Below are 24,370 nucleotides of genomic sequence, written 5' to 3'. Positions count from 1 at the left end.
CATCCACTCTGAGATGAGAATATGACACAGTTTATGTAATCAGGATCTGTGTTTATAAGGTGTTTTTAAATAAGTGTTAATATATGCAGGTGGTTATGGAGAAACTGGTTTGCCATGCTGTTGTGGGGCGGCAGTACGTGAGAGAGGTCATCATGACTGTGGATGTCACATGCCAGTTTGTCTCCCCAGCTGTAGACATCTCGTCTCATCAAATAAACTTCTATGTGGAAAAGGTTTGTTTGTGTGTATTTGTCTGCATGGATGTTCTGTCATCATTTTGCATAACAACGTCCACAATAAACTGCTTCGTTGTGTTAAAGGAGTAAGACAATTAAAAAAAAGTTCCTCAAATGCCAAAAATGCTCATGAGAGTATCAAAAAAAGTATGTAATAAAAAAGGGCATATGTTTACATGTAAAAGTTTATTGTAGCTTTATGTGAGGACAAGACTGAATTCTTAAATTTATTGAATAACTGAAAATCGTGGCATCTGGCACAATGTCTGTTTCATGAACGAATTATTCAAATCTTTATTATAAATCTGTTGATTCAGTTCACAAAACCAATCTGAATGATTAATTTACATGCTGTATCAGATTGACCCAGATCTTCAATCTCACTCACTCAGTGATCCAGTCACAGCAGTTAAAAGCTTACTGAAGATGATCTTTTATATTGACTTCAGTCAAAGCTGTTGTATGAGTTTAAAACACATTATAGCATACAAGTTGTTTGGACCATTCTTGATTTTGGAGCCATTCCACATCCACGTTTTTAAAGAAATCCTTCATTCACAGTGGCGGCTTGTGACTGCTAATCCGAGAGGGCACAAATTCAAAATATGTGTTCGGAGTGTCATGTGTGTTGCTCGTGATTTCAAAATATGTGTTTGTTGCGTCATGTGAACCATGTGCATCACGTGTTTTGTCAAAATTAGTGCCTGCGGCACACGCTTCAAAGCCGTTTATGATAAAAGAAACGCTCACGTTCACAAAATACACGCAAGACACTCCCTTAAAGGGGCAATGAATCTGTCGATTTTATTGTTTTATACTGTTGTCTGAGGTCTACTTATGATGTTCGCGTGGTTTTTACATTCAAAAACATCAAAAGCAATAAGTAATAGGTTATTGAAGACCTGGACGTAAACGCCCACTGCTATGATTGGATAGCTTCATATATTTCTATCGTTATATTACATTCGTATTTTTACAAGTATTGCACCTTTATTAATCGTTTAATGTTTTAAGTAAATTAAAACAATTAAACATAAGTGTAGACACGGATGTTACGACAGGACATAGCGATCTTTTAAGCAATAGTGAAACGCAGTAACGTTAGCCTTAATAAAGTAAAATGTTTTACTTACTATGTATACTGCTGTGTCATTTTTGTCAGATCCAATATAAGTGGTGCTTTTAATCACTCTTTGCAAATCCAGCATCGACTTGTGGCTTCTTTACAAATGGATCCGCAGTACACAAAGTAAAGAAACACTCCCCACGCGAGCTGGAACTTCTTTAAAAACAAACTTTAACCACGCATTCCTAATGGTATGTTCCGAGCCTCCGAGTTAAGGTTATACAGCGTCTGTGTTGTTCCCAGACAGTTCTTCCACAACTGAACACTCTGTTTTCATGGGTACTCATAACAGATTACGGCGTCAAAATAAAAGTCTCTCAGGAAAAAATTATTTAAAAGTCATTTTGTTTACATTTGGCAATCTTTAAAGACATGTTTACTGATTGTTGAGACACTGCATGGTTTGCTTTGCCCCTGGCCCACATGTGTGTCACTCGAAGCTGTGGGTGGGGCTACAAAAGTAGTCATTATATTTTGGGTTTGGGGAGGTGTTTAAATTCTAATCTTATGTCATATTTCAGCACATTCCTGAATCGACTGTTTTAATGGCTTGGTGCCAAAAACTGTTATATTTCAGTAAACGTTTTCAGTTCTCAAGCTTGCAGGATGTTCATTTAAGTATGATGACCTCTTATATAACAGAATATCAAGTTAAAATAATTTTTTTGATTCACTGCCCCTTTAACAGTAAACTCTGATTCCGCATGAGATTATGCGAGTATCTGGCAAACGCAAGCGTCTCTTTTATCATAAACCTTTGGACGCGTCTGCAGCAGGCACTTATTTTGACAAAACACGTAATGCACATAGGATACATATTTTGAAATTACAAACCACACACATGACGGCCTATATACATGTTGTGATCAACTTCACATCGAGCACCCTCGGAAAAAGAAGTCATCGGCCACCACTGTTCATTCATCTTTTGTGGCGCATGGAAAGCTGAAAATTCTTGCATAAACTGTTCCTTTAATTTTTTTATGTTAATACCATATTTCATATGTACAGTATGATAGATGTCCAAAAAGATGGCTGAACATGTACATTGTCCAAAGTTTCTTCGTATTTTATAAAGCATAAGATGCTTTGTCTTACCTGCTGTCTTAAATGTGAGGGAAAGAATCTACTTTCTTGTACTGGAATTAAAGAAATCACTGCTCGGAGATGTTACTACCTTTTGTCTAAAAAACGTGCAATTGTTATGCAAGTATGACTTATTCAAATATGCTATTCAAATGTGCTTCTCATTTGCAAAATGATCATAAGTGAGCTGAGATGGCAGATTCGTTCTAAACCAAGCCCACAGCTCAGCATCTCGCGTTCTTTTAAAAAAAAGCTGTGATAAGCACAGTGAGCTCAAGGGGAACCATCATTATAATGAAAATGATTTTCTGTCTGCTTTATTTCACTTTTATTATCTTATTCTGGACACACACACATTTACACACACAACATACTCCTCTTGTCAAACTTCTGTTTTTGCTGCAGCCACATACATCTTCTGACAGCTGCTTTCAGGCACCTTGCATCTCAGAACTAAACATGCAAATTTATTTCGGTGGCATTCTTTTATCTGATTTTGTCGCGTTCGTCTGTTTTGACAGCACATGCTGCTAGATATACTGAATGCTCCCTTAGTGAAGCTTGGAGGAATAAAGCAATTAAAGTGAGAGAGTGGAGAATGGAGAGCGAGAGAGATGGAGAAATGGAAGAAAAGGGAAGCTCTTGGGATGAGAGAGAGGGAGAGTTTGGCTTTTAGATAAACTGTAAAAACTGTTTTGATGGGTGACCTAAAATTGGGCTTCATGTAGTAATTGCATTTAAATAAGTTATAATATATTTAAATAAGTTATAATATGATACATGACTGAGTCAACCAACTTATGTAAGGCGGAAATTTCTTCTTTAAGGGCACATATTATGCCCATTTTTACAAGTTGTAATATAAGTGTCAGGTGTGCCTAGATTATTTCTATAGCATGTCCAAAATGCCCTTATTTGGGTGGAAGCAAAAAAGTGCTGTTTGTGTGTGTACCTGTAAATGCAAATAAGCTACTGCTCCTCATTCCCTTACCAACAGACACTGAGCGCTTTCAGTTAAAGGGATAGTTCACCTTAAAATGAAAATTCTGTCATCGTTTACTCATCCTCATGTTGTTTTAAACCTGTATGAATTTATTTTTTCTGATGAACACAAAAGAAGATATTTTGAGAAATGATGGTAAACACACAGCAGATAGTGACCATTGAGTTCCATAGTAGGAATAAAAAAATATGACGGAATTTAATGGGTACTGTTAACTGTGTGCTTACCATCATTTATCAAAATATTTTCTTCATCATTTATCACAATACCTCCAAAATATTTTTTTCCTACTATGGAAGTCAATCATCATCTGCCATGTTTACCATCATTTCTCAAAATATCTTCTTTTGTGTTCATCAGAAAAAAGAAATTCATACAAGTTTAGAACAACATGAGGATGAGTAAATGATGACAGAATTGTCATTTTAAGGTGAACTATCCCTTTAAAATTGATCTGATTCCTGTGAATACAGTCTAAACGCAAGAGTATCTTTAGCAGCATTAGTGCTACAATGTGCTAACCAACACATTAAAGGAATATTCCAGTTTCTTAAAAGAAAAATCCAGATAATTTACTCACCACCATGTCATCCAAAATGTTGATGCCTTTCTTTGTTCATTCGAGAAGAAATTATGTTTTTTTGAGGAAAACATTGCAGGATTTTTCTAATTTTAATGGACTTTAATAGAGCCCAACATTTAATACTTAACTCAACACTTAACAGTTTTTTTCAACGGAGTTTCAAATGACTATAAACGATCCCGAACGAGGCATAAGGGTCTTATCTAACGATTGTCATTTTTGACAAGAAAAATAAAAAATATGCTCTTTTAAACCACAAACCTTCGTCTAGGTCCGGTCCAGCGCAACCTAATGAAATGCGTAGTGACGTAGGGAGGTCACGTGTAACATATATAAAACGCAAATTTGCGGACCATTTGTAAACAATAAACTGACACAAAGACATTAATTAGTATCAGTTGACATACAACAACGTAGGAACGGTCCTCTTTCAACACATTTGTAAACACTGGGGCGGAGTTTCGCGTTCGTCCTCTGTGACCTCTTGACGTCATGACGTATTGCGTGGGGTCACGCTGACGCATCACGACTGGATCTAGATGAGAAGTTGTGGTTTGGGGGTTGATGTTTTTTGTTTTTCTTGTCAAGGATGACGGTCGTTTCGCTGGATGGGACCCTTGTGCCTCGTTTGGGATCGTTTATGGTCATTTGAAACTCCGTTGAAGGAAACTGATAAGTGTTGAGTTAATAAATGTTGGGCTCTATTAAAGTCCATTAAAATTAGAAAAATCCTGCAATGTTTTCCTCAAAAAACATAATTTCTTCTCGACTGAACAAAGAAAGACATCAACATTTTGGATGACATGGTGGTGAGTAAATTATCTGGATTTTTCTTTTAAGAAAATGGAATATTCCTTTAAGAAAAGCTTAGCCAGTTGGTGTCTGTGGGCGGGGCTTTGTTTTTGTGATGAGAATCATGTCTAATGAGACTGCTTTGGTCTATTGGGGATTAAAAAGAAATAGAGGTTGGATTTTTTTATTGTTGTTCACACTGCCAGCACACATTTATGTCCAAACACCTTGTAAATGTCGATTTTGCATAATAATTTTAAAGGAACAGTATGTAGGATTGTGGCCAAAACTGGTATTGCAATCACGAAACTTGTGGCTAAAACTGGTACTGCAATCACACAACTGGTGGCCAATACACAACATGACAACATAAACATCAGTTGAGGGCTGCAACTCCACTTTTTAAATGACAATATCCTGGCCAGACCACTGTTGTGAGAGTGATGTAAGTATTTGAAATGAAAATGATTTCTTAATGTCTAGCGACATATCAGGGCCATTTTATGATTAATTGATATACATTTCTTACATACTGTTCCTTTAAGTAACGTAAGAGAGTTAATGCATATTTTCACCTTTTTTGGCAGGGTTTCTAAATTCTGTAAGGAGGCTGATCAAGTGTTTTATATAGGCAGACATATAAAAAACATCCTGGGAGGGGGTCCCAGAGAACTGGAGTTGAGAAACACTGCTTTATGGGATATTGACATCAACACTAAATGATCTGATGGTAATGACAATTTGGTTCTTTTCAGTATATTTATGGTGTTTGTCTGACCCACAGGCTCCAGATGTGCATCTGGTTCCTCTATATCAGAGACTGGTTTTAAAGAGCGTGTCCTCCCTGAACCTCTCTATGAAACTGACCCTGCATGAGCCTTTTGCCCTGTGTGAATATGAGGGAGATGAGCTGTTTGCAACCTCAAAGGTAAACAGTTTGACATACAGTATGATGCATGGATATACTATGTAAATCTTGGCACAATGTAAGTATAGTTATGTCATTGTAATTGCACTACAGGTTAGCATTTGTTGTTACCCTATTTTTTGAACAACTGCCATATTTTTCGGTCTATAAGCTGTGTTTTTCTCATAATTTGGCTGGTGCTGCATCTTATAGTCAGGTGCGCCTTGTAAGTCAGTATGAATTAATTTTGACATTTATGAGGCAAGAGACATCATTACCATCTACAGCCACGGCCCACGAGAGTCCGCCATATGCTGCTTCTGTATTTATGTAATTCAATGGATTCAGTGATGTGGAATGACGAGCATGCGAACTTCACACTAGTTGACTTGTTCGGTTAATTTAGCCTATTCAACCTTCCAGGTAAGTTCAGTATGCTATCGTTTATCGTTTAAATAACTGATAATATTACTTTAACGTACAGACATCTATTCAGCCTGCTGTTCCGTCTGCTATTGTGTTGTTGAATAACTTGCCTTTCCAGATTAAATGCATGATCTTCGGTTTGGATTTTGTGAAATAATTTTCTAAATAAACGAGATGTATAGTCCACTGTGACTTATATATGTTATTTCGTCTTAATGACGCATTTTTGAATGATGCGGCTTATACTCCAGTGCGGCTTATAGTCCGAAAGTACGGTGCTTCCACCAAACAAAATAAATAGCAAACTTAGAGTAAATTCAAAAATTTATAAAAGTTGTGTAGGTAAGTTTGTAATGCTTTTACATGTCTACAGATCAGAATTGTTGTATGTAATAGTCAAATTTTTTTTCTTTCTATAGAGTCTGGTGTTGGCTGTTGGAGCTGAAAAAGAACTGTGGGTCTGTTTCAACCCCATGTATCAACAGGACTGCTTCAGCCGTGTGGTGGAAGATGAGCTAGAACTCTGTTACCACAGCCACCCACAGCGGGACAGGGTGGCATTACGGGGTGAGGTGCACTTCCCCAACCTTCAGTTTTCCAGCACGACCCTAGACTTTGGCTGCATTCTTAACAACACAAAATCCCGCCGCAAGCTCACTATGACCAACTGCAGTCCACTTTGCGTTTCTTACCGTTGGGCCTTTCTGGTGGACCGAGAACAATGCCATATTGGGTAAGAACAGCACACTCAATTTTATTTATAATTTAATAAATACTAGCTTAAGCCTTAAAGGCGGGGTCCCTGATTTTTGAAAAAACGCTTTCGGGCCTACTACCAAAACAAACTTTTAGCAAATCAGCAGTAAGGGGCATGTCTACTAATGATACGGAGGATAGAGCGCTCAGTTCTATCAAACATCTAAGGGTTTAAAGGGATAGTTCACCCAAAAATGAAAAAAATGACAAACTCATAAGACTTCCGTTTATCTTCGGAACACAGTTTAAGATGTTTTATGTTTAGTCCGAGAGCTTGTTGACCCTTCATTGAAAATCTATGTACGGTATACTGTCCATGTCCAGAAAGGTAATAAAACATCATCAACTAGTCCATGTGACATCAGTGGGTCAGTTAGAATGTGTTGAAGCATCAAAAATACATTTTGATCCAAAGATAACAAAAATTACGACTTTTTTCAGCATTCTCTTCTCCTCCGCGTCTGCTGTGAAGCGCATGCGCACGACTAAAGTCACGTGACTAAAGTGACACGGATGATGTATGACACGGCTGACATGTTATCTGGTGCACCCCAGCTGTTTTTTTTGTGCGCTCGTTTACAGTGTGAGGGAGATGCACGCTGTAAGTTTGAAAAAAAAAACTTTGCAAACATGTCCGAGGATAACATGCCAAGCGCGTCACTGCAGTCACGTGACTTTGGTCTCGCGCATGCGCTTCACAACAGATGCAGAAGAGAAGACAATGCTGAAATAAAGTCGTAATTTTTGTTATTTTTGGACCAAAATGTATTTTTGATGCTTGAACACATTTTAACTGACCCACTGATGTCACATGGACTACTTTGATGATGTTTTTATTACCTTTCTGGACATGGACAGTATACCGTACGTAGATTTTTTAATGAAGGGTTAACAAGCTCTCAGACTAAATCTAAAACATCTTAAACTGTGTTCTGAAGATGAACACAGGTCTTACGAGTTTGGAACGACGAGGGTGAGTCATTAATGACATTATTTTCATTTTTGGTTGAACTATCCCTTTAAGCAAATATTGTTAAAAAGATGGAGTCAAGCTAGGACATTTACATTTGCTATGCAAGTCTTTGAGCCTGCAGCATGTGTGCGATCTATGTCTCCTGCAGCAGTTTGTCCATGGCAAAATTCTGACCTCCGCCTCTTACTCTTATGCCGGGCGTAATTCACATGTTAAAGGGGCCATGGCATGAAAATCTGACTTTTTCCATGTTTAAGTGCTATGACTGGGTCCCCAGTGCCTCCACCAACCCAGAAAACGCGAAAAAGATCAACCCAGTAACTTAGTTTTGGTAAACCACTCTCTACAAGCATATGAAATAATAGGTTGTTGAAATTTGGCTCTCCTTATGATGTCATAAGGAGATCTTATTATAATAATACCGCCCCTTAATCTGCACTATCCAACCACAGCACTGCCATTAAGTGCAAAGCACAATTAAGTTTTAATTGCAACAAACAACCATCATTGTGATCAGTGTTTGAATTTCATCAGCTCATTTGCATTTTAAAGGACACGCCCAAAACGGCACATTTTTTGCACACACCTACAAAGTGTCAATTTTAACATGCTATAATAAATTATTTATATGGTATTTTGAGCTAAAACTTCATATATGTGCTCTGGGGACACCAAAGATTTATTTGACATCTTAAAAAAGTCTTGTGTCATGGCCCCTTTAAAACATGCAATACTATCAAAACATATTCTACCTGGAATACCGTAGTAATGCACATTGCTTTCACTCATTTACGACATCGTTGCCTGGATTGTGTATGTGTGAGGCGGGTCTATCAAAAGAAGGTCCAGATTCGACTAGGGGAGGGGCGTGTTTGTTTATGTGATTTCAAATGTGAACATTGGCTTTCAGAGATCGTGCACCTCGCCTTTAAGTATATCAAGCCTACTAAAATTTTTTGATTGCGTGTAATTTGCATCACAAGTGTTGCAGAATTGCACAAAGTATGGTTTCACAAAGACCTCCCCTTTCTTTATGCTGATTATTTGAAGCAAATCACCCACCCCCAAACTAGTGCCATTGGTTAAACCAATGCTGCTATGTCTATACATGCTTACTAGAATGCATGTACAAAATAGAGACATCACCTTTTAATGTATACTTTAGAATGTTTATTTAGTTTAGAAATGTTTTTCTGCGCTCTTATAGTTCTAAAATGTTAAAAGCACAAGGGCACCTCTGCATTTTGAACTTGGCTCGACTGTGCTACGTTTTAATTTGGAGCCAGTGCATTTTTAATGCAGCCAGCTTAGGAAAGCAGTCCATCAAGTTTGGACCTAAGCTGATGTTTAGCAATTCAATGGCTGCATAAACAACTTTTTGAGAAATGCTCAAGGAGTATTGATTTTCTCTTGACAAATACAACACCAAACATAAATTAATGAATAAATACATTTTGAAACAAATGTTTCTTCTTTCCCTCTAAAGTTTAAGCAATTAATGCTTCAATTCAGTACCCAGACGTTAAAGATGGACAGATGTACGGTCAAGCCCTGTGAGAAAATGCAATAACTTACCATAATTGAATAAGCGAGTTATAATGTATGACAGATTGACACAGCTGACAGCTAACTCAATGCTGATGGTATAGTGTACAGTAGTGGAACGTCATGTAATTAAATAATGGATAATCAGCATTTACAGTCTTGTCTAGTCAAATGGCACACAGCGATAACTGACAAACATTTGCAATGTTCTGCAAATGATTTTAGATTCATCACAATACTTTAGAGCTTTGTCATGTACCTATAATACTCACACACAAGCATCATACTGTATAACCATACATCTTACTTATGGTTTCCTGTTTCGAATTTAAAAATGGCTTGCACAAATCTTCATTCTAAATCTTACCTGTCGATAGTAAAGGGTTGAGTTTTTATTGTTTTAAATTAATGTTTGGTAGCTGCCACGTCCTATGTCAAATAAATCAATAGAGCCCCTGTGCTGAATACGGCTGCAATTCATCCAACTCCTGCACGAGCCAATACAACAGTGACCTTTCCTATCAATACAGCAGGGCTTTCTGCATACATTGTCCAGCCTGCTAATTAAAAGCCTATCGGTAATTAATCCACGAGCGAGAGCACTATTATTCTTTGATCCTATTGGGCTCTCAGCACATGGCGGATTTTATGCTGATGGACGGCTTTTACTTTGAGTCTGATGTAAGACTGATTACTTTTTCCTTTATTTTTGATAGGTTTTTTGATGTGGAGAGCCGAGGGATCGGAGCGTACACCGAGGGGAAAGGAGAAGAGAGCGAGGAGGTGCGGAGGGAGCTGTTGAAGACGAAAGAAGCTGACGGCAAGACGGACCCAAACAGGTCCGAGAACAGCTTTTGTGTGAGATCGGAGGCTGACAGGTCCCTCGGGCCGCACTAATAATAAGCAGGAATTATGAGGATACATATAAAGTGGGATGTTTACTCTGAATCTCATCATGTTAGCAGACCTCTGAGTATTACCTCACTGCTTCATAATGAGATGATGAGGCATAGCCTCCCACGAAAATCATTAGTTTGCTCAAGAGCAGTCATCACACACACATTCTTATGTGTGACATATTGGGAAGATCAGGTAAATGTGAGGCATCGTGTAGACGGCATATCTGACAGAACAATCTGTTGAGGGCTGCCTTTGTAAACACCTGCACCTGGCTTTCTCATCACCATGTTTGTATATGTCATTACAGTGCTTGCATATGATAGTGGAGATGTTGGAGTGTTCACTTTCATTAACAAAAAAAAAAAAAACAGTAAACGAACACCACAAAAGCTGAGCTTGTTTAGATGTATTTAAGCCGAAAATGTTTTATTTGATAAAGATGCTTTATTTCCTGTTTGTAGCAGAAAAATCAATTAAAGCCTTTCCCTTTTTATTACACATACAACACTGCCCCCTGCTGACTGTGTTAATTTATATAGCAAACACATTTACTGTAAAAACATTTGCTTACTGTAGTTTCAATACAGCTTTGTGTTTTACCATGATTTTCATTGGAGCTGTCCTTTAGGCTTAAGGCCAGGTGCTATTACACATTAATTTCATCAATAAACTCATTATCATGTTGTATTATTTTCCATTTCCGTCCTTCTTCACAGCTCTGTGAACTTTTTCTTGTGACAAATTACACCCATTTAATTATTTATTGCTTTGTGTAATTAATGCCTCTCTTGACAGGCCCAATTTAGTTTCTGTATGACCCTTTGGGCAGGCAGAAGAGGTAAGAGATATAGAGATTTGATATTTTGTCGTTTCTAATTTATCGGTCATGCTGTGTTTTGCAGAAAACCTGACATTATTAAACCTCACGTGGAAGAGGACGGATTGCAATGTAGTGTCTCCACGTCCAATGGACAGGAGACGAATAGGACTAACTTGAGACAAAGGTCAGCGACAGACTTGGCAACCATACCTATTAATCTAACAGCCAAGGGGCATCCACGTGTGGGTGTGAAGGAGGTATAACTTGTGTTCCTTTCGGTTAAAGCAATTCTCCAAAAGTCAGATTTTTTTGTATATGAGTGCCCATATTTCATCAATTATAGGGACATTCCACTTTTTTTGAAAATATGCTCATTTTCCAGCTCCCCTAGAGTTAAACATTTGATTCTTACCGTTTTGGAATCTATTCAGCAGATCTCTGGGTCTGGCGCTGGCACTTTTGGCGTGGCTCGGCATAATCCATTGAATCTGATTGGACCATTGGCATCGCGCTGAAAAATAGCCAAAGAGTTTGGATATTTTTCCTATTTAAAACTTGACTCTTCTGTAGTTACATTGTGTACTAAGACTGACGTAAAGTTAAAAGTTGCGGTTTTCTAGGCAGATATGGCTAGGAACTATACTGTCATTCTGGTGTAATAATCAAGGACTTTGCTGCTGTAACATGGCGGCAGCAGGCGTAGTAATATTACAAAGTGTCCAAAAATAGTCCCCTGCTATTGAAAGTAACCAAGAGGAATATTTTCGGGCAGTGTGTAATATCACTACGCCTGTTGCAGCCATGTTACATCAGCAAAGTCATTGATTATTACGCCAGAATGAGAGTATAGTTATTAGACAATAACTGCCTAGAAAACCGCAACTTTTAATTTTCCGTCGGTCTTAGTACACAATGTAACTACAGAAGAGTCAAGTTTAAATAGGAAAAATATTAAAACTCTTTGGTTATTTTTTAGCACCATGCTAATGGTCTAATCAAATTCTATGGATTGTGCTAAGCTATGCTAAAACAGACATGTAGATCGGCTGAATGGATTCCAAAACGGTAAGAATCAAATGTTAACTGTAGTGCAGCTGGAAAATGAGCATATTTTCAAAAAAAGTGGAATGTTCCTTTAATTCTTGATGTGCTTTGTGGCAGGTCTTCGATATCTCATCACTGTATGGAGAACTGCAGCCTGGTGACACCAAACTGGTGACTTTCTCGTTTCTTGGCCATGCTAACATCAGCACTCATGTGTTAGCATTGTGTGAGGTGGAGGGGGGGCCCACCTATGAGATCACACTGAAGGGTCAAGCCTCATTTGTTTCGTATACACTAGACAAGAATGACATTGACTTCGGCTTGCTGGTAAATAATCCAACTTTGACTATAAAAGAAGTAGAATGTGGTGTCTGCTCTGTTTTTATGAATACGAATTTCAGCCTAAAGTGTTTCTGTCTTGTTGCATGTAATGGCAGTTGTTTGACCATGTGGCAGAGGCAGAGATCACTTTGAAGAACACAGGGGCAGTTTGCTTTGATTTCTCCACTCTACCTGATGAACAAGAGCTTTCTGTTGACCAACCCCTACCTGGTCAACCGTTAGTCATCCCGAGCAAGGTGAGTTGTTCTCCATGACCAGAGTGAATCTGTGGGGGATAAGCATGGAAAATGTATGGGAGAGCAAATAGTATTATTATATTTTTATTAGTAGCAAAGAGAGATGGATGTACTGTTATTTCAATATATCACATTTATAAAATTACAGTTATAAGTGTATGAATGTATCATGGTTAAGGTGATTTGATTGGCTCATGTATTTTCTCATGTTTCTCCTGAAGGGCCACCTAGAGCCATATGCAGAAATAAGACTCAGTGTTTGCTACCTACCAGGGATCCCGGAGGTTTTTCACAAGACCTTTCAGTTGCAAGTGGCCTTTTTTGAGACAGAGAGCATTACTGTAAGAGGAGAGGGCATTTTCCCTAGAGTGTGTCTGGACCTGCCTACAGATCTAAGTGAGTATTTATTAGTGCTGTTGCTTGCTAAGATGCTGATACACTTTTAACCCTTTCCCCACCATTGACGAGCTATCTTGTCAATTAAGAGAAAACATTTGCCTGCCAATGACGCTTTCCTGATTAGTTTTTATGGACATTCTAATAATTCCTCCCACTTCGGACTCAGCTTGTAAATTAAATCCTGTTAGCTTTTGCATTGGGCGCAAATCTTTCAAACATGGTAGAGAGCGTCACATTTCCAGCTGACATCAGATATATTCAACCCAATTTCATCATACAGATTAGTTGGCCAATCAGAGACAGAGCTTTTCAAATCGATGAGTTTTGTACATGAATCAATGCGTTTCAGGAAGAGAGGTGAAATTTGGAGCTACAAAAATGTACGGTATTTGTAAAATAATGTGTTTTTAACCCTAAACCACGCAAACACATTATTATGGTACAAATTATACCACATTATAAAACAGTTCTTTCTGGTTCTCGAATCTGATTGGCTAAGAGGCGTGCAATATTCTACTGATAACGGCACAGTAACCGCTTCACCTTTCGTTTCATTCCGCCACCTAGTGAATGGAGGTCCTCTAAACAGGCTCATCTCTGAATGGAAAAACACAGACTCTCCGTGTGTCTCATTAGTTTACTACTGTAGCTCATAAATCAGTCTGTGAATCCCCAATCGGAAGTTATTATTCCGTCAAAGATCAGCGCTCTTGGATGTTACGTTAAAGTTCATGGGAGTAATGTCTTGTCACATCGTGTGGACGATTAACACTTGGAAAGAGGAATGTAAAGACTCATTTTTTTCTGGAGCTATATCTCTTATCAGAACGCGAAAACACCATGGAACTGCAGGTAAGCACCGCAGCTTTTAAATGTGGACATTAATCATTTATTTAATCGCGACGTGACTAATAAAACATGTTATGAGATATTGCCACTGGTATATTTATAAGCAGCATGCAAAAACATCTCTCTGACACTCATAAAAAACAGTTTTATATAGTACTGGCAAGAACGAAGTCTAATAATAACCGAGTGCTCGTATCGCGTTAAGATGAAATGGTAAACCAATAGTAACATTATAGAAGTATAGTTTTATTAACTTTTACCTCGCGCCAAAACAATAACAACACAAAAGACACTAAATATGAATAAGAAAACAAGTCATAGTTTAATCATTACACCAAATACTGCTGATTTGATCTAATTTTTGACCATCAGGCCAATATGAGAGCCAGGGAATCCCTGTCAGAGATGTAGCCCAGAGAGGGCGGTGGTTAGCGGGGCGAGTGAACACTGACGTCCGCTCATGCTTTGGTTCTCATACGTACCGAATCTCACCAAGCAAACGTTCAAACAGGCGCTATCTTTCCTAATTAACTGTAGATTTAAATATAATACATATATATTCTCGACTGAACTAATCTTAAAACCACACTTTGTGACCAAGAAATTGTAATATTTAAAAACGGCGAATCCGTCCATTGAGTTAATATGAGATTCAAAGCAGCCGAAAGGGTTACCTGTCATTCTGGCCGCCCTCAAATCCGTGGCGGAAGAAGTAGTTCTCAAACAAAAAGGCTTTTAAAATAACTCCGTTGTTGTTTTCTAGTTTTCGTTTTTCAAACGTATGCCGTCGAACTGTTGTATAAAAGCAATATCGCTCCTCCGGCACTCTGCCTACGGCCTCGTCCCTCTGGCCTAATCACAGCCGTGATGATATAGAGCTATATCACACTCCTACTCGAGCGATATTGCTTAATTACATATTACATTATTATACCAAATACACAAAATAACGTTGTTTTTAGCAATGAAATAGGTGCACTTTAAGCAAATTTTGGCCAGTCTGAGGTCAAAGGAGCTTCATGATCACAAGATTGTTTGTGAAAGACGTAATATTTTAAAATTCTGAACACGCTCCAGTTTATTCCCCTATCAAGTATGGTTGAAGAGAGGCCAACTCAGTGTCCTGTCCTGCCTAACCTTAAATTAAACACAGTCAGCCTGTGCCAGCTCTCAGACAGGCATACTTGTTTAAAATGCCTGACCTTGAACTTCTTCATAGCTATGCACAAGAATTCAACTGTTGAATCACATTTTCTCTTTGGTCTGTTGCCAGTTTGCTATTTATCTCAACAACATTTTGTCTGTGGTTTGATGTCAGTGTGAATTGTGATCTGATTTGGGAGCAAATATTAGCACTCTATACACTGCAGCGCCTAGGGAGCAATTGGAGATAAGGTGCTCAAGACCACCACAATCGGTTCCTGGCAGCCGTAAGGATCGAACTGGCGAACTTCGGGTTACAAGCCTGACTCTCTCTAGACTAGACTATTCTCTAGACCGCAGTCATTAGATCAGGTCAAAAATGATGATCATGATTTAAAATAAACTATATAAAATTTCACTTTGCCTGTCGCAATACAAGCTATCTTGGAAAGTACGAGGAGAATGATTACCAATCCAGAATAGGATTGGTAGGCTACATAAAACTGTGGGAGCCCGTAAAACTTCACCATGAGATAAGACGTCTGCAGTAGTCATCAGTCTTATGAAGAGGCTATAAAATGTAATAAGTTTCCATTCCAACCTATCTTTTCTCGCTAGATGAGGAGATCTATGTCTCCTTATTAATGGAGGCAAAAAATATGGTGGAGAGTGAGAAATTGAGAGATGGGGTACTGAGCAGGTCTGCCACAGAGGAGATGCCACCTGAAGATGACTATATTCCCACTGTGAGTATGTTTATTGGTCATCACTGTTGTTCAGTGGTTCTTTCTCTGCCTGGCTTTATTTAGGAAGTCCCTAATGATGCAATCCATCAAAGCCTAGTGTGAACTTTCTGTGACTGTTATTGCAGCTTTGTACATTTTATATTGCAAATAAATGCAAATGTGCTATAATAGTTTGTGTGCTATCTGTGTATGCTGTAGTACGATACCCTGCTCCAGATGGAGCTAGAGCGGCTCCTTGTGAAGGAACATGCCATAGCTATACAGACACAGCAGCAGGTCAGTGATCAAAGAGGAACAGCAGGATCCACAAACAGCCTGCTCAAAAAGCTCAGCAAGTAAGTCAGTTCATGAAGTTCAACCTCTTGCTTTTTCCAAAAGCCAGAGATGTCTTAAGTCTAATGTGTCTTTTCTGCAGAGTAAGCTTGCCTGAGTATGTACTGGACTTTGGTTACGTTATTGTTGGCAGTGTTGCGACCCACATCGTCAAAATAACCAACACTTGTCCGTTAGCTGTGTCTTTTAGAGCTGACAGGAGTTTGCTGACAGGCACAGGTTTGTCTATACTGCAGAGTTTTTTATGTATTTAAATTAAAAAAGTCCTTTTTTTACTTTTAAGCAGATTTTGTTGTTTTGTTTACATAAGAAAATAGTGTGGTCAGTGGCGGCCGGTGACTTGCTCGATGCGAAGTTCGTCACAATGTATGTAGCCCGTCATATGTGTGTGGTTTGAAAATTTCAAAATATGTGTTCTGCGTGTCGAGTGATCCTATGTGCATCACGTGTCTTGTCAAAATAAGTGCCTGCTACACTGCAAAAAAATTATTTTCAAGAAAAAAAATTAGTATTTTTGTCTTGATTTCTGTAAAAATATCGAAAAATTCCTAAATTAAAATGCTTCTTCTTCATAAGCAAAACGACCCAAGAAAATAAGTCTAGTTTTTAGAACAAAAATATCAAATTTAAGTGAGTTTGTGCATAAAACAAGCTAAAAAAAAATCTGCCAATGGGTTAAGCAAATTTGTCTTGAATTTTTCTTGAATTTAGTGTTTAAGAAAAATGTTCAAGATTTTTTTGCTTTATCCCACACTGCAAAAAATGATTTTCAAGAAAAAAATCTTAGTATTGTTGTCTTGTTTTCAGTAAAATATATATAAAAATTCTTAAATCAAGATGTATTTTCTTGATTAGCAAAACGACCCAAGAAAATAAGTCTAGTTTTTGACCAAAAATATCAAATTTAAGTGATTTTGTGCATAAAACAAGCTAAAAAAATCTGCCAATGGGGTAAGCAAATTCTTCTTGAATTTTTCTTGAATTTAGTGTTTAAGAAAAATGTTCAAGATTTTTTTGCTTATCCCACACTGCAAAAAATTATTTTCAAGAAAAAAAATCTTAGTATCGTTGTCTTGTTTTCAGTAAAATATATATAAAAATTCTTAAATCAAGATGTATTTTCTTGATGAGCAAAACGACCCAAGAAAATAAGTCTAGTTTTAGACCAAAAATATCAAATTTAAGTGATTTTGTGCATAAAACAATCAAAAAAATCTGCCAATTGGGTAAGCAAATTTTTCTAATTTTTATCTTAAATTTAGTGTTTAAGAAAAATGTTCAAGATTTTTTGCTTATCCCACACTGCAAAAATTATTTTCAAGAAAAAAAAATCTTAGTATTTTTGTCTTGTTTTCAGTAAAAATATCTAAAAATTCTTTAATGCAAGATTTATTTTCTTGATGAGCAAAACGACCCAAGAAAATAAGTCTAGTTTTTAGACCAAAAATATCAAATTTAAGTGATTTTGTGCATAAAACAAGCTAAAAAAAATCTGCCAATGGGGTAAGCAAATTCTTCTTGAATTTTTCTTGAATTTAGTGTTTAAGAAAAATGTTCAAGATTTTTTTGCTTATCCCACACTGCATAAAATTATTTTCAAGAAAAAAATCTTAGTATTGTTGTCTTGTTTTCAGTAAAAAATATATAAAAATTCTTAAATCAAGATGTATTTTCTTGATGAGCAAAACGACCCAAGAAAATAAGTCTAGTTTTTAGACCAAAAATATCAAACTTAAGTGATTTTGTGCATAAAACAATCAAAAAAAATCTGCCAATTGGGTAAGCAAATTTTTCAAAAAATTTTCTTGAATTTAGTGTTTAAGAAAATTTTTCAAGATTTTTTGCTTATCCCACACTGCAAAAAATATTTTCAAGGAAAAAAATCTTAGTATTTTTGTCTTGTTTTCAGTAAAAATATCTAAAAATTCTTTAATGCAAGATTTATTTTCTTGATGAGCAAAACGACTCAAGAAAATAAGTCTAGTTTTTAGACTAAAATATCAAATTTAAGTGATTTTGTGCATAAAACAATCAAAAAATCTGGCAGTGGGATAAGCAAATTTTTCTTGAATTTTTCTTGAATTTAGTGTTTAAGAAAAATTTTCAAGATTTTTTTGCTTATCCCACACTGCAAAAAAAATGATTTTCAAGAATTTTTTTTTGTATTTTTGTCTTGTTTTCAGTAAAAATATCTAAAAATTCTGAAATCAAGATGTATTTTCTTGATGAGCAAAACGACCCAAGAAAATAAGTTTAGTTTTTAGACCAAAAATATCAAATTTAAGTGATTTTGTGCATAAAATAATCAAAAACATCTGCCAATGGGGTAAGCAAATTTTTTTCTCATTTTTTTCTTGAATTTAGTGTTTAAGAAAATTTTTCAAGATTTTTTTGCTTATCCCACACTGCAAAAAAAAAATTTCAAGAAAAAAAATCTTAGTATTTTTGTCTTGTTTTCAGTAAAAAATATATAAAAATTCTTAAATCAAGATGTATTTTCTTGATGAGCAAAACGACCCAAGAAAATAAGTCTAGTTTTTAGACCAAAAATATCAAATTTAAGTGATTTTGTGCATAAAACAATCAAAAAAATCTGCCAATGGGGTAAGCAAAAATCTTTAACTTTTTTCTTAAACACATAATTGAAAATAAATTCAAGATAAATTTGCTTACCACATTGGCAGATTTTTTGCTTGTTTTATGCAGAAATTCACTTAAATTTGATATTTTTGGCCTAAAAACTAGACATTTTTTGCAGTGTAAAGGGTTCATGAAAAAATATATGCTCGCGTTTGCCAGATACTCGTATAATCTCATACGTAATCAGAGTTTACTGTTAAGGGAGTGTCTTGCGTGTATTTTGTGAACGTGAGCTTCTTTCTTATCATAAACGGTTTTGACGCGTGTGCAGCAGGCACTTATTTTGACAAAACACATCACACATGGTTCACATGACGCAACAAACATATTTTGAAAACACAAGCAACACATATGACACTCTGAAAACATATTTTGAATTTGCGCCCCTCGGATGAGCAGTCATAAGCCGCCACGGAGTGTGGTTCTTTTGGATGTGTTAGGAGTTGTCATATTGATTTGTTATTTACTGTCAGTCAATGTAAATAATACCTGTGAATAATGTATAATGTGAATAATAACTTTAGGATTCCTTTAGGATTTAGTACAGAATTGGACCGGGTTCAGAATTTGCCCTTCTGTGAGACAGAGACGTTTGAAGTCAAGTTTGATGCCTGTGGTGCTAATATGGACTTGGGAAAGATCAATGCAGTTTTGCCCATACAGGTTTGGTGAAATTGCTATTAAATACCTGAAACAGTAAAAAGTGGGATTGCAATGAAATATTGACTTTTCATGCCTTTTAAGACATAAAAAGCCCCCAAAATAAGGATGCCACTGACTCTCGTGAACATGAACTCAGCGTACTCTGTTCATTTTTATTAAAATATACAATATAAGTCATTTCTTTTTATAGTTGCTCTATGTATAGGTTTTCGTTCAGAGCAATTCACTGTGTTTAATTGACAGGTGGTTAAAGGGCCCCAGGTGCAGGTGCGTTTATGTGCGGAGGTCACCCTGCCCTCCCTCACGGTGTCTTCAGACACACTGCAGTTCGACACAATTCAGTGTGGCTTTTGTCAGGTTGCCACAGTCCAGCTGTATAACCATGGACCAGTCCCCTGTGAATGGACCATCAGACAAGAGGAACGTCCAAAAAAGGTACTAGAGTAATAATTTATACATGCGTGGTTTGCATGGAAAATGCATTGGTTGCCCATGTATCACAGATTCTTTTACATGCACTTTTGCTCACTATCACCATGAGAAAACATGTTTGAGAATATTGATAGTAAATTTTAATGAGAGTGGCAGGCCATAAGTGTTCTCGTAAGTCAATAAGATAAAATGTCTTTCACAAACCGACAGATCACACTAATGAAGTTTAAGCTTTACATAAAATGTAATTACAGAAGCGTAGTCATGACATTTTTATGAATAATTACAGAGACAATATTGTTTTCTACAGTATAACATATCCTAATGGATCAAACTCAATAAAACTTTATATTAAAGATTGTACTGTATATTAAAGAAGTACATTTTGATATATTTTACAAACAGGTGCATTTTTGTCATTAATAGGTAGGTTTTATAAAGTGTAATATATCATTTTTTGTTAAGATATTGGTCAAGTGTCACATCCTACTTTGGCTTAAAGAGATTATCATTGTGTATTTTAAAGTGAATGTGAATTCATCCCAAATATTGACTCATGTTTTCAGATTGACAAGCATATCCCACTATACCTCAGACGGCAGGCTCAGCTAAAACAGCGGCCTTCTCCAGTTATCTTTGAAATATTGCCATCTGACGGCTTGCTCTATCCTGGTGACAGAAGCAATGTGCAGGTCAAGTTCAGCCCAGCAGAGGGGGTAAAGTCAAGTACACACATTCCCTATAATTACAGAATAAATAGCTTTACACAAGAATCAGAGGGTCTTCTCAGTGTTTTGTTTAGTGAAGGATTAACTCATTCCCCGCCAGCCTTTCTTGAAAAAGTTGCCCACCGGCATTTTTTGTGATTTTCACATAATGCCTTCCAGGAAATTTTTCTTCTAAAAATATACATAAAAATACAAATATATCAAATGAAAGAACAGACCCTCTATTTTTTGTCTACCTCTATTTTTTTTTATAAACTCTTAAATATGGGTATTTTTCTTTAAAAATAAACTTTTTTCAGCAAAAGCTGATATAATTGCATTTTTATGACAAAATTTTGTTAGAGATCAGATTTAGAATAATTATCATACAACATACACATACAAAAACATACACACAGTTTAAAATTAGTAAATTTTTTGCTTCAGTTTTTTTATAAATTGGGTAAGTGCGCCATCTAATGGATAATCGCGGTATTGCAGATCAACATAAAAACTCATCAGGAACACGTTTTTTTTATGCAAATGTTTTCTCTTAATTGACGAGATAACTCGTCAATATGTAGACAAATTATTGCAGATCAGACCCTCAAAAAATCTATAAAACTGATGTGATGCATTTAATAACATAATATAACATTACTTTATTGATCATTCACAATGAGTTGTGCTTTTGGATTTTTGTTATACATTCTGCTTATATTTCTACTGCTTGATAAAATTATTTGCTAAATTGAGCTCTTCCTCATTGGGCAGGTGGTTCATAAAGGCTACACCCACTCTGCTAAAACCAGGAAACCAAAACAGAAATAAGCAAGAAATAAATAGTTATTGTAAAAATTTAAATAAAACAAAACCTCTGACGTTATAAAACACAGTAGGGGAGAACCAGGGCAAAAGTAACGTGGGACGAAAGTAACAAAGCGACTTTCTCTGAGCCCTGATAACATTTGCATCCCAAAGTACTACAGCATCTAAAGGGGGTCGCACACCGGACGCGCAGCTCAGCGCCGCATCAAAACGCGTCTAGGACAACTCGGAGGTATCGTAAACCGGAAATTAAATAGCGCGAACTTAGTCAGATAACGTCTACTTCAAAATACAAAATATACGTTAGCAGCCAATGTTAATCGTTAATGATTTGGGACAAATATGATGTTATTTAATGTTAAACTATGTGAGTGTCGCTCTGTGGCGGGACAGGGATTTGAGCAACTTCCTGAGTCATAGCTGGGCGCCGCGGACAGGCGCCACCTGTCGGCGCCAGTGTGCGTATACTCATAGAAAACAATGTGTTTGATTTTTTAAGAACGGCGCGGCACTGAGCTGCGCGTCCGGTGTGCGACCTCCTTTAGGCACACAACCTCTGTCAGAGCTGACCAATATTGCATTATTTACTCACCGTTTTCCAAAATTTCACCTGTTATTGATAGACCACACTTGTGAGTTATTGACCACAGCAAAAATATATCTCTGTCTATAACATTATCTTTTAAAATTAAGTTTTTCTGAAAAATGGTACTTTCGCCCCCGCTCTCCCCTAATGTAAAGCCTCTCTCTCTCTTATTCACAGCTTTTGCATTTGTGTCATTTTGATGTATTCTCTGCACTTCAATTTAATTAACCTTGTCTGAAAGAGATCATTTTAGGCTAATTGAGCTTCTACAATACATCTTTATTACAAGAAGTGGCAAAGAAGACAAAGTTAGCTGTAACATAAGTTATGAATCAAATTGTGTGTCTTTACTGTTCTCTTCTTTATGTGTTTCTCACAGAGGGTTTACAGTCAAAGGCTGGTGATATCAGTGGCTCAGAGCACTCAAAAGATCTCACTTTTGGCCCAAGGTCAAGGAGAAGAACCTCAGCTGGAGTTTTCTTCTTCAGAGTTAGTACTGGGGCCCATTCTGCCTTATACTGAAGAAAAGGTGGCAGATGTGATTTTCCGCAACCCTTGTTCCTTTCCTATTGAGTTTTACTCGCTGGATTTTGACAAGCAGTACCTAGAGGAAGAAGAGGTGAGTCACCTTAGTTTTTTCTAACAAATCTGACAGTAATAGTCTTAAAAAACATCCCATTTTATAGCTCTATACTCTTACTCTAGATCAATAGTTCATAAGGAAAGAAACATCTGAGGCAGTTACAGTGGTTTGAAAAAGTGTTACCCCCCTCCAGTTTTTTTTATGTTTTTGCGTATTTGTCACACTTTAAGGTCACCAAAATAATTTAATTATTAATCAAAGATGTCAAAGTGAAGACAACATGCAGTTTTTAAATGAAAGTTTTTATTATTAAGGGCATCTCGGCATGATGGCTAGCTTTTGAGGATCTTTTGGTCTACTTCACTTTGTCAGGCAGGTCCTTTTAAGTGATTTCTTGATTGCCAACAGGTGTGGCAGTGATCAGGCCTGTGTGTGGCCAGAGAAATTGAACTCAGGTGTGATAAACTACAGTAAAAGGATTAGTCCATTTTCTTTAAAAAAAATCAATATAATTTACTTACCACCATGTTATCCAAAATGTTGATGTCTTTCTTTGTTCAGTCAAGAAAAAAATTATGTTTTTTGAAGAAAACATTCCAGGATTTTTCTCATTTTAATGGACTTTAATGGACCCCAACACTAAACAGTTTTAAATTGCAGTTTCAAAGGACTCTAAACAATCCCAAACGAGGCATAAGGGTCTTATCTACCGAAACGATTGTCATTTTTGTCAAAAAAAAAGCACTTTTAAACCACAACTTCTCGTCCTCCTCCGGTCCCGTGAGCCAGCGCGACCTCACGTAATACGTCATCTCACGTCAAGAGGTCACGGGTCACGGATGACGTATGCGAAACTACAGCCCAGTGTTTACAAGTATGGAGAAAGAGGACGTTCCGACTTTGTTGTATGTGGAATGATACTATTTAATATCTTTGTGTCTGTTTATTGTTTAAAATGGTCCACAAATGTGCATTTCATATATGTAACACATGATCTTTTCACGTCATTACGCAATTACGTGAGGTCGCGGTGGCTCGTCACACAGCCGGAGGAAGACGAGAAGTTGTGGTTTAAAAGTGCATGTTTTTTATTTTTATTTTTTACTTCACTAGATAAGACTCTTATGTCTTGTTTGGGATTGTTTAGAGTCCTTTGAAACTACAATTTTAAACTGCATTAAAACTGTTAAGTGTTGGGGTCCATTAAAGTCCATTAAAATGAGAAAAATCCTGGAATGTTTTCCTCAAAAAACATAATTTCTTCTTGACTGAACAAAGAAAGACATCAACATTTTGGATGACATGGTGGTGAGTAAATCATCTGGATTTTCTTTTTTTTAAAATGAACTAATCCATTAAGTTATGTTTAAAAAGGGGGAGGGGGGCAAACCCTTTTTCACACAGGGCCATGTAGTTTTGGATTTTGATTTCCCTTACTAAAAACTGCATGTTGTGTTCACTTGTGTTATCTTTGGCTAATATTTAAATTGGTTTGATGATCTCAAACATTAAAGTGTGACAAATATGCAAAAAATAAGAAATCTGGAGGGGGGCCAACATTTTTTCACACCACTGTATGTTAATACTCAACAAAACTCCAGTGATTTCCCTAAGCTATGAACAAACTACATCTGAGTGATAAAACAATCCCCTTTACTACATTCTTGTTTTTGCATTCACAAATAG

General features: G+C 36.7%; 1 protein-coding gene across 1 annotated transcript in view; it reads left to right on the top strand.

The window, feature by feature from the left end:
- Positions 1–24,370, top strand: part of hydin (HYDIN axonemal central pair apparatus protein) — a 94,984-nt gene that overhangs the window by 41,153 nt on the left and 29,461 nt on the right. The window contains 15 exon segments of the mRNA XM_055174500.2: positions 90–233; positions 5,611–5,754; positions 6,579–6,892; positions 10,150–10,272; positions 11,236–11,410; positions 12,315–12,524; positions 12,635–12,775; positions 12,997–13,171; positions 15,785–15,912; positions 16,111–16,247; positions 16,328–16,464; positions 19,421–19,548; positions 19,792–19,983; positions 20,547–20,696; positions 22,481–22,720. Of these exon segments, the coding sequence (XP_055030475.2) occupies positions 90–233; positions 5,611–5,754; positions 6,579–6,892; positions 10,150–10,272; positions 11,236–11,410; positions 12,315–12,524; positions 12,635–12,775; positions 12,997–13,171; positions 15,785–15,912; positions 16,111–16,247; positions 16,328–16,464; positions 19,421–19,548; positions 19,792–19,983; positions 20,547–20,696; positions 22,481–22,720 (2,538 nt within the window).

Source organism: Misgurnus anguillicaudatus, chromosome 15 (assembly GCF_027580225.2).
Source record: "Misgurnus anguillicaudatus chromosome 15, ASM2758022v2, whole genome shotgun sequence".
NCBI classification, from domain to species: Eukaryota; Metazoa; Chordata; class Actinopteri; order Cypriniformes; family Cobitidae; genus Misgurnus; species Misgurnus anguillicaudatus.
This window is presented reverse-complemented; position numbering and strand designations above follow the sequence as displayed.